Raw genomic sequence first — 10,804 nt, 5'->3', positions numbered from 1 at the left:
TTTAAAAAAAATTATAATAATGAGATGAGATAAAATGAAACCATTTTTATATTTAAATGGAGCTAAGTCTTTATAAAAATAAAAAAAAACAAAAAACCAAACAGCCTTTACCAAGATACAGAATAAAAACATCAATATAAAATACATTTTATCTAAAATTTCTCATTCTACCCAACCTTTTTATAAAAAATCCATAGAAATTCTATTTATCAAAATGTTTTCATTAAAGAATCTTAAAACTTATAGAAAATTTTACTCACCAAATATATTCCTAGGTTTTTACTCCAATAAAAATATACAATATAATTAAATTTCCAAAAAGAAAAAATCAATCTAAGGTCGCAATAAATCACTTCAGAAAAAGTCGACAAATTTTTAACTATATATTTCCCACCGAATCCTGATCTTCTTGGCCCTCGTTGAGTCAATTTGAGAAATTACTTGGCCGATGCCCAATTTCGCAAATTTAAAAAATAAAATAAATTAGGAAAATCCAGCTTGAAGGAGGAGTCCACCAACGTCTTATAAAGCGACCCCACCCACGGATTTAGATATTGGAACTTCTATATCAATTTCATATTAAAGTATAAGGAGAGGCCTAAAGGATAAGATCAAGAAAATATATGTGAAGATCACCTTGCCCATAAATCCAAATATTAATAACAACTCCATCTAACGAATCTACCTATTAGTTGGGTTGCTAATTTAGATCTCGTTTGGATAGTAATATAAGATGAGATGAAAGTTAGTGTTAAAAACACGTCTTTCATTTAATTGACATGATCAGATTTGATTTGTTAATAAAATCTAAAATTAAATTTTTTATAAATTAATCTTGACAATGTCAAGAAAATAGACGAGTACAACTTTCACGTAGAAGAACTGTACATATATAATTTTCTGCTTTTGTTTTTTCTTCTTCTAAAATGCTAAAATTAGAACCGAAACTCAATCAAACAGGGACACGCTTAAAACATCCAAATGAGGCTTCCTAATCCCTTGAACGAGGCCGTACACCCCCATCTACGCGGAAGTTTCTTCCCACTCGCCAAAACGCTGTCAGAGCCGCAAACCACACGGCGCAAGGTTTCGGCCATGTACATTGCATTCTACTTTAGTCCCACATATTTCACATGCATGCATACATACATGTAATAAAGTATAACATCATCATCATCATCGACCACGACGCCACGTTAGCACCACCCCACCCTACCCTACGACCTCTACGCTCTTTTATCTGCTATAAATACGGAGCATCCCTTCTGCCATTGCCTTCTTACTTTTGGCGAGAGCACTAAAACGACTCACAATGGGGAAGGTGAGCCGACTCGCTAACCGTACACGTTCCCGTTCCCGTTCCGTGTTATTTCTTCTTTCTCTTCAGTTTTTTGGGTTTTCTATTGTTTTGTTCTGTGTATGCTAATGAGCCCATGCGTTGCAGAAGAAGAACAAGAACAGCAACAGCAACCAGAAGACGGACGAGAACGTCAACGTCAACGAGATAAAAAACGAGAACGAGAACAAGAAGAAGGACAATGATGAGGGAGAGAAAAAGAAGCAGGAGGCGAATCCAATTTCGCCGGCGGTGTTGAAGATCGACATGCATTGCGAGGGCTGCGCCTCAAAGATTACAAGATGCGTTCGCGGCTTTGAGGGTATTATATCTATTCGTTTATACTTGTTTCGTTTGCTAGTCGTCTACTTTCTGCTCTAAAAGAATTTTTATTAATTTTTTTTCTTTCTTTTTTTTATTTTTCATGACACTGGAAAGTAGATTCAACTTTCTGGGCCAAATATTTTTTCATGTAGTTATTTGTTTCTCGGAATTTGTTCGTAAATTAGAAAGTGAACGTATGAGTGATTGGTTATTCTCTGCTCTCTATCTGCGTACTCTTTGGGGTTTCCGTATACTTTCTCTGTCTCGTTTCTGAGATATTTCTCTGCATAATTTGGGAAGTTACTTTCTTCCTTTGTTTTCCCTTCAAAGCACTCCACAAATTTTGAGTGGCAACAATTTATAATGTAAACTGAAATACGTTACTCGTTGGCATCTCTATTTTGCAATCTTTTCGAGTTTTGGATCCTTTTTTTCTTTGTACCCTGTGCTTTTTTTCCTTGCCAGAGTAGTGTGTTCCTGATTCTACTTTTCTTTGTTTCTTTACGATACTAGAATTTTTTTATCTGGGACAAAAATTGAGTTCCTTGTTGATTTGATTCTTCTCAGCAAGTTTCAATTTGTTTTATTATTGTTTATCTTCTGAATCCCGGAAATAATGTTGCTGGTCTGCTTGCTTGTCCAGGCGTGGAGGCTGCGAAAGCGGATATGAAGGCCAACAAACTTACGGTGGTCGGGAACGTGGACCCGACGGAACTCCGGGACAGGCTGGCCGAAAAGACCAAGAAGAAGGTGGATCTCCTCTCTCCGCAACCCAAGAAGGACAACAAAGCCGACGACAAGTCCGACCAAAAACCGGAGAAGAAAGCTGACGACAAAAAACCCAAAGAGGTACTCTCCAGTCCACTGGTCCCCCGTTAACGTGCGCTCCTGTTTTGTTTTCTTTCCTTTCTTTGTTTTTTTTCCCTAAAAAAGAATTCAAAAATAGTTAAAGAATTCGTACTGCTGCTCGAACTTCTTGATGTCTGCGCCTATATTTTCCCATTACGTTGCGCACCTGGCGCATTTTATTTCAACTCTCCTGGGAGCATCTGGTACAGTTACAGTCCAGGAATTAATACGCTGCGCATTGTAGCACCTGCCCTCCGTGTTGTCTTCCAGATTTATTGAAGCGTCAGACCCCGAAATTTGTTCACTTGCGAGTTACGTTTTTGAGTGAACGTTGAACGTATTCTTTCCTTTTATTTTAATTTTTTTAATATATATATATATATATATAATGGTATAGGCTCCGGTGACGACGGCGGTGTTCAAGGTGGATCTGCACTGCCAGGGATGCATTGACAAGATTCGAAAGACGGTTTTGAAGACCAAAGGTGGGAAGCTTTATCTTTTCTCTCAGCACTTTAAATGAAAAAAAAGTGTTGTGTAGTGTTATTGATAAGACACTTCTGTTGATTTGTAGGTTACAAGGAAATGGATATAGACCATAAGAAAGATCTGGTCACCGTAAAGGGCACCATGGATACAAAGGCTCTAGCTCAAAACTTGAAGGAGAGGCTGAAGAGGCAAGTGGAAATAGTGCCGCCCAAGAAGGAGAAAGAAGGCGGCGGAGAGGGTGGTGAGAAAAAGGATGGTAATGGAGGCGGCGGGGGGAAGAAGAAGGGTGGAGGAGGAGGAGATGCTGGGCAAGAGGAAAATGCAGCAGGTATTGCAAAAGTGGAAGGGAACAGAATGGATCAGTTTATGGTACAACCCCCTGGGCATGGTTTCGGATACGGGTATGGGAATTTTTATGGCCATGGATACCAGGGATATGGACATCCTGGGTATGGCTATGGAGGCATGGTGGGAGAGCATGTGCATGCCCCACAGATATTCAGTGACGAAAACCCAAATGCCTGCTCTGTCATGTGAAAAAAGGAATTTTATCATACAGACGGAGTTGAGATTACTACTTTGAAAAGGAAAGTGTAAATAAAGAGTGTAGAGAGTGGTAAAGATGTTGGGGATTTTGGGTGGGGGGACTTTAAGGTTTGAAAGGAAAATGGTCTTAGCCCTTGTTGGACCAGTAGCTAGCCAGAGCTTAGCTTTTGGGTTTTAATATATAATAAATCCCCAGTTCCTAGTTTGATACTGTTGTTTAAATATTTGATAATTTGTTTATGTTGAAGTGGTAGTTATCATATTGATCCCAATTACTAGTTTTAAATTGTTCTGTTTGTCGTTTGCTTATCAAACTCTTGTCAATGTGGTTATGCGCGTGAGAAAGATGTGTGTGTCATTCTGCAATTTGGAGTCAATCACTCTCTCCATTTGGTGAGACACTTATCTAAATCTGAGAGGGCTGGCTTGCCCTTGAAATTCAAGGGTTTTTGTCAAAGATTGAAAAAATGGGTTAGCTGTGGGGTCTGCGTTTATATGATGATGTCCAGCCCCCCTCCCCACCCCCCACATTTTGGAAATGGACGTCTCTTTGAAGTCGCATTCAGCAATTCCATCGAGTCCCACAAGCCACCCTATTAAGAGTCAAATACAACATCATTGCATGTGTGTGATCTGGAAGATTCTGAATTTGATATTGAATTTGGTTTTAGATTATTAATCTATTTCTGCACCCGCCTCTTGTTTTTAACCAAGAGGTCCCCTCAAAACACAAGTGGATCCACAGATTGCACTCTTGATGATTGTGTAAAACTTCTCATCTCGTTAAATTATTATAAGTTTTTTAAAATTTTATATAAAATAAAATAAATAATTTAATTTTTTTAAATTTTAAAATAAAAACAATATTAAAAAAATATATTTTAATAATATTTTATTTAATTTATAATTTTTATCTAACCTTATATCACAAAGATATTTTATTTTGAAACCGATATGAACATCACACTCTTATCCGAGTAAATACAGCGGTGAGATGTACAAATGCTTACACGCCATTGCCGACAAAGCCAAGGAAAACAAGCCACGATTGATTGAACCCTAGCTATATGTACAAAGAAGATGCCTTTTTGGAGTTTTATAGAGGGACCCAGAAGTGAATTATATGGGAGAATTTAAATTCGACCCATGAACGAACCAACATTTTTTTTTTTTTTGTGTGTGTGTGTTTAGTTTGGTGGGTGCGGACGACCTGTATGTTGTCCTGAAGCAGAGAGATTTTCCTACGGGTTGTCCCCCAGTAGGCAGTTTGTTCGTAGTGGGTCTTTTGTCCCTTCCAAGGGCAAGGGTGGCGTTTCGTGGAAAGTACGTCCATAGTGGAGTTTAAAGGGCATTTTTACCTGTTATCTGCGTGACTCCCTAGTTAACAACCCCTTTCTTTTCCTCCCTCCATCCCTCCCAGTTGCTACGGACCTCCCCTGTAACCGTGGCTGTAATTAATGGCATAATGCCCCCCCCCCCTCTATGCCATTGAACCGGAACAATTCTTTTCTATAATTTCTTTGTAACTTTGTTTTAATGGAAGCGTGATTACTTAAATTTTGAAAATTCAAAATAAAAATTACAATTTTTTTTATCAAATGGTACTATTATGTTGGTTGTTTGTAAAAATAATAGTAAAAAATGTTACATTAATATCATTATTTATTTATAGCTTAATTGTCTCTGGGTTTTCACCTTTTACGCATCAGTGTTGCCTGTTGAGAAATTCACATTTTAGTACCTAATGCCTAGTCCAAAAAAAAAAAAGAAAAAAGGTTTCCTAATGAATCCCATGTGATCAAGAGTCCCCCCAATGTTGACTTGGCACCCACCTTCTAGTTAAATCTCTCTTTTTTGTACATTTTTATTTTGAAAAATATTTTAACCACAAATAAGTTTATGACATATGATTTGATATAGTTTGTTTAAAGTTATTTTTATTATAAAGTAAATTTAAATTATCATATAAATTCACATCAATTTATATGATTATTTTTTCATAATCTCTTTATAGTTGAACCACTTCTCTTTTATGTTTTAGTTTTTCAAATTGACTTTTTGCCTCTCTACATATATTTGGCTTTTAAACGATTTTGATAAATCTTTTCATTTTTTTTCTTCCTTAAACAGATTAATTCTTAAATTTTAATTTTTGAACTTTTCATTTTGATCAATTCAATCCTTTCATTAGTATACTGTTAGAAATGCGTTACATCAACACCAATGAATTGCTGCCACATATAACCTAAAAATTTAAAAACAAATTTAACACTATAATATATAAAATTAAAATTAATAAAAAAAAAAACTAAATTGTGCCCAGGAGAAAATAAGTGTCGTGCCCTGGCGAAGCCTAGGTCATGCAACCCAGACTACCACACTTGGGGGGTCGTCCAGACTCCAGCCTCCAGGTGCGGCAACCTGGGCATGACCCACATCACATGAGGTACCCTAGGTTACGAGACTAGGTCGCGCATCTGGACTAGACTATCATTGTAGAGGTAGTAATATGACACGATTTATAAACTCAATACGAACACGACACGAAATTAACGAGTTTGAATTTAATGTTAACAAATTAAGGTCAAAACAAGTTAACTTGTTAAAACATTATTTATAAACAGATCAATAATGGGTTAACTTACTTAACATGAAATCAACATATTTTGATCCGTTTAGAATTTATTTTAAAATTAAAATATTATTATTACTAAGTCGTAATATTTGTATTTCTTAATATGCTCATATTTGTTATTGTATAGTTTTTAATATTGATTTTATTATATATTTAAATTTGAAAAATATTTATATATATATTTTTAAGATATTGTGGTTATTAATAAATATAGATTTTAATTATTATATAAAATTATATTAATCAGGTCAAACAAATTATATATTTTAGTTCAACTCATTTATATTAAACAAAATAGTTTAAATGAGCCGTGTCGTATTAATATATTTTTAATTAATTATTAAATAGATCAAAATAGATGACACGACATGATCTATAATCTAAATTAATTCGGTTAAGATTTAAAAGTTTGATACGTTTATTTTAATGAGTTAAATTATAATTAACATATATATAATCGAATATTTATAATTTGACAACCTGAAATCGTGAACAATTCTAAAACACAATTGACCACCCCTAGCTATCATGCCTAGGCCGCCGTCACGTGGGTGACTCAAGCCGCATCCCGTCAGGCAACCTAGACAGCACTTGAAGGCCGCAACTAAGGTTTTTTTTTTTTTTTTTTTAATATAAAAGTAATTTTTAGATGACAAGTTGCAGCAATTAATTGATCTCGCCATGACATTTTGGCAGATTTCTAATTTTAACACAAGTTAGTCTTTCTTTGCAGGCAAATAACATAGACCATTTTACTATTTATGATTGTTATGAATCATCTATTATTTATTCTTATATTATATATTTGACAATTTTTTTTATGGGACGTGAGATGCAGAGTAATGAATAATGAATAATGACTTTTATTCTTTACTATTTCACATTTTTAAAAGTAAAGTGTAGTTTTAAAAAGTAAAAACTATATTTATATTTTTTAAATGAGATTTACTATTTATCATTCTCACACATTATATATTTTTTTTTAAATTAAAATATTTTTTTATTTTATTTTTTTAAAACTAATTGAGTTCTTCAACTTATCATCCATATACTATATATTTAGTAAGAAAAATAAAATAAAATAAAAAATTATGTATAATATATGGTTTGTGAAATTGATAAGCTAAATTTTTCTTTTTAAATGGTGTGGCTTACGCGGTACCAGAGATTTCATGTGGCACCTTTTGAGTGACTACTACGTAGACCACATGGCAACTCTTCCATTAGAAAAATGGGTTTATTAGAACTGTTTATCTAAGCTTTATTTTTTTTCGACTCGGACCGAAATTCAGAAAACTAAATTTCAGTTCTGTATTGCAAAACTCGGGTACCAGATTTTAAACTCAAGAACCAGTTTTTTTTTTAATCCTTTTGCTATAAAATTTGGAAGAAAAAATGACAGAAAATAGGTTTGTGAAAAGGAAACTGCGGGGAGTACTATAGTTTCAGCTCGTTGTAGAAACTACGTACGTTCCCCGAGCAAGCAGTACTATCCTTTTTTTATAAAGACCCTTAAAAAAAAAAAAAAAACAAAACTAAGAAAATTTATTACAGCTTTGAAGTTGAACCTTTACTTCTTGATTCCCAGCAGTACCCATTAATTAATTAAGAGGCATACAATATTCATTTGACGTCACGTCCGATAGGTATAAAATTCAACAATATTTTTGCCGTGACGTGATGTTTCTTAATTGTAGTGTCTAGCAAATAGCATGCGCAATATTCCAATATCCGTGTGGACCTTATATTAATGTTGTGACATCTATTTATGATAGTATTATCCTGTGACAGACATTATTTTTTTAGTAAATATATCTAATTTTATAATAAGAATTTTTTTTAAGTATTTAAAAAAGTAACAGGAGATCATGCTACAAATACAATACTACCCTATAAATTACGGACTCACATGAAAAAAAAATAATTTTTTAATAATAGACCTTATTTTTTTTTAAAATAATTATACGACGCTTGTATACTGTACGATTATATATAATATTACTCTTATGAACATATTTGAAAGATCTAATGGTTGGCTGCTCATCAAAGTTTATAGATAAATTTATAAGATATAATATAAACAATCTATTTATATAAAAATTAAGTGACTCATGAACAAAATCAAATATATTTAATAAATAAATAAATAAATTGTTCGTAAATATTAAGGACAGAAAGATCATGATAAACACGAACCATATGCTAATAATTTGATTGAAGTTAATCATTTACAACCTTATAGTTATGGCTTTCGTCTTTTCAATATTCTTTCACTACTCACCAAAAGAAAAGTCTATAAACCGAGAGCTGTAATCATGAGGATCATAAAGCTAAAGCGTTCGTTCGTTCGCTCGTTCGTGGGATTAAAGTGTGTTGAAACACACGGACCTTCCATTATCTACTCCATCATGACCCTAAAGATTGAGAACGTGTGAATCATCATCATGTTAATTCGATCGGGACTGTCATGCATGCATACATGTGATGCACATGGTGGTGGTAATGATGATGATGATGATACCATGCATGCATGGACATAGTACAAACAAGTAGTTTTGTCGGCTCTAGCTTTGTGAAAGAAACGTGAACCTTCCCACAAAGGGGTGGGAAAAAGGTTCTCACGACAAAAACAACCAAAAATACTTTATATTCTCAGTCCCATTGTTTTCGGCAATTAGCAAAATCATAGAGTACTGTGGGTGGTGTTGGCTTTGCAACTTACCCAAATTTCCTGCCCCGCGAATGGGAAAGTGACGCGTGTCATTGAAGAGAGGAAAATACACGAATATTCTATACTCACCACCTAAACCCCTCGTGAGAGATCACCAACTATTCTAATATATAATATATATATATATATATTAAAAAAAATTATTTTCATCAGTTACTATTTACCGTCTCACATAACATATTTTATGAAACATACTTTTATACCTTATGAAAAAATTATAGGTATGAAATGTGAGAATGAATAGTGATTAATGCATAATAAATTCTTATATTAAAAGTATTTTCAGTGCATTTTAAAAGTTAAGTTCAGTGTTAATTATTGGGCTTCCTTTTGTATAATATTCATCAACAAAAAAGTATATGTAAATTGAGATTCCAAATCCATGTGAACAAAAGAGGCTTTTTTTTTTTTTTCCTCCCTCTTTGTTTTTTTTTGAAGTCCTTTCCCTTTAGACGTGATCATTGCATGAATTCATCCACATGTGAGAGGGAGGGCACGTCGAAAAGAGAATTAAAGTAAAAGGGAAGGTTTTTTTTTTCATAGAGAAGTCATTTTCCAATTGCATTTAGAAATATCTACATTCAATTAATGTTTAGAATATGACATTTTCTTCTTTAACTTGATGGAAATATAACTATATATGAAAAATATTAAACAAAAAATATCTTGTTACAATACATTAGATTTATTATAATAAAAAAATATCTAATATATCACACTAAGTTACGTTAACTTATAAAATTATTTTATAAACTTAATAGTTTTCAATGCATAACTAATTATTTATTAATAAATAGGCAAAGTTATAAATAAACAACTTATATCTCAGTAGATCTAATACAACCTAACTAGTCATGTACCTCAAGCATCTTTCTCAAGAGAGAAAGGGTCCAGCTTCTCTCTCAAAAGAAAAAAGGCTCCCTCATACTCCCCGTCTTCCATCTTCTTGTTCAATCGGAGAGGAGATTGTAGTCTTGGCTCCCCTTCTCTTTTCCGTTCCATTTTTGGTACCGCCTTATTTATAGGCTAGCTTTTCTATTAGTTTTTTAACATCTTCTCTCGACCGGTTCGATCTATACTTGATCTACTACTTAATTTCAAGGGATTGATTGTCTACACTCGCTCCACCATGTAACTCTTCAACTGTTGATCTATTAGCAAAATGTGAAACAGCCTATGCATGGCCACCACATATCGTCACGTTAAAACACATTTGATGGCTACACGCACCGTTCCAGTAGTTTCTCCATCCCAATATCTAGTAGATCTGACTCACCATATCTCACTATCACCAGAGCATGGCCTCCACACACACTATCACAAGCGCCCATAAAAAAAATCCGACCACCGGCAATTCAAGCCAATCTTTGCCATCTTTCCTATTCTGTTTTCGCTTTCCTTAACCAAATATTTTGAAGATGAAGGCGTCAGTCTCTTCCACAAACATTTCAAGCTAATAAAGTACAGTGTACTACCAATAATCACCCGCTCTAACTGTAGCATACAGTTCATATAACGAACTAAAAAAAATCGTCTTCCTTTGCATGGACTAATTTCTTGGTCCCAAAACTCAATTTCAGATCTGAAAAGAAATTTACAGTTTAATATCTCATATCAAATGATCTTATCGATTTGTAGGCTTTTTTTTTTTATAATCTTTTAGTAACCAAACATCATTTATACGTATACATAACTAGTATGCACAAATAGGGTTAGCAAATCAGGAGAATGAACAGAGTGTTTGTAATGATTGCTAGAGTAGGGGCTGAAGGCAGAAACTCCTCGGCTTGTGAAGATGCATGCCGATCGACTTTAATGTCTGGGAGAGTGTCCTCACGTAAAAAGCATACTATATGTATGACCTGCATGATTAATTCCTGCTGTGTATGAAGGA

At 33.9% G+C, this 10,804-nt stretch overlaps 1 protein-coding gene across 1 annotated transcript; it reads left to right on the top strand.

The window, feature by feature from the left end:
• The first annotated feature begins 1,116 nt into the window (after nt 1-1,116).
• LOC121239178 (heavy metal-associated isoprenylated plant protein 3-like) lies at nt 1,117-3,827 on the top strand. The gene is made up of 5 exons (XM_041136333.1): nt 1,117-1,321; nt 1,445-1,658; nt 2,304-2,509; nt 2,907-2,994; nt 3,084-3,827. The coding sequence occupies exons 1-5, from the start codon at nt 1,313-1,315 to the stop codon at nt 3,533-3,535; spliced, it is 969 nt and encodes a 322-aa protein (XP_040992267.1). The 5' UTR covers nt 1,117-1,312; the 3' UTR covers nt 3,536-3,827.
• The last annotated feature ends 6,977 nt before the right edge of the window (nt 3,828-10,804 follow it).

The sequence above is a fragment of the Juglans microcarpa x Juglans regia genome, chromosome 7D (assembly GCF_004785595.1).
Source record: "Juglans microcarpa x Juglans regia isolate MS1-56 chromosome 7D, Jm3101_v1.0, whole genome shotgun sequence".
NCBI lineage: Eukaryota > Viridiplantae > Streptophyta > Magnoliopsida > Fagales > Juglandaceae > Juglans > Juglans microcarpa x Juglans regia.
Note: the sequence above shows the minus strand (reverse complement) of the source record. Positions and strands in the feature narration are given on the sequence as shown.

Coding starts and splice junctions, on each gene's coding strand:
- LOC121239178 (XM_041136333.1), top strand. Junction 2,510..2,906: donor ACGACAAAAAACCCAAAGAG/GTACTCTCCAGT, acceptor ATAATGGTATAG/GCTCCGGTGACGACGGCGGT. Junction 2,995..3,083: donor GACGGTTTTGAAGACCAAAG/GTGGGAAGCTTT, acceptor GTTGATTTGTAG/GTTACAAGGAAATGGATATA.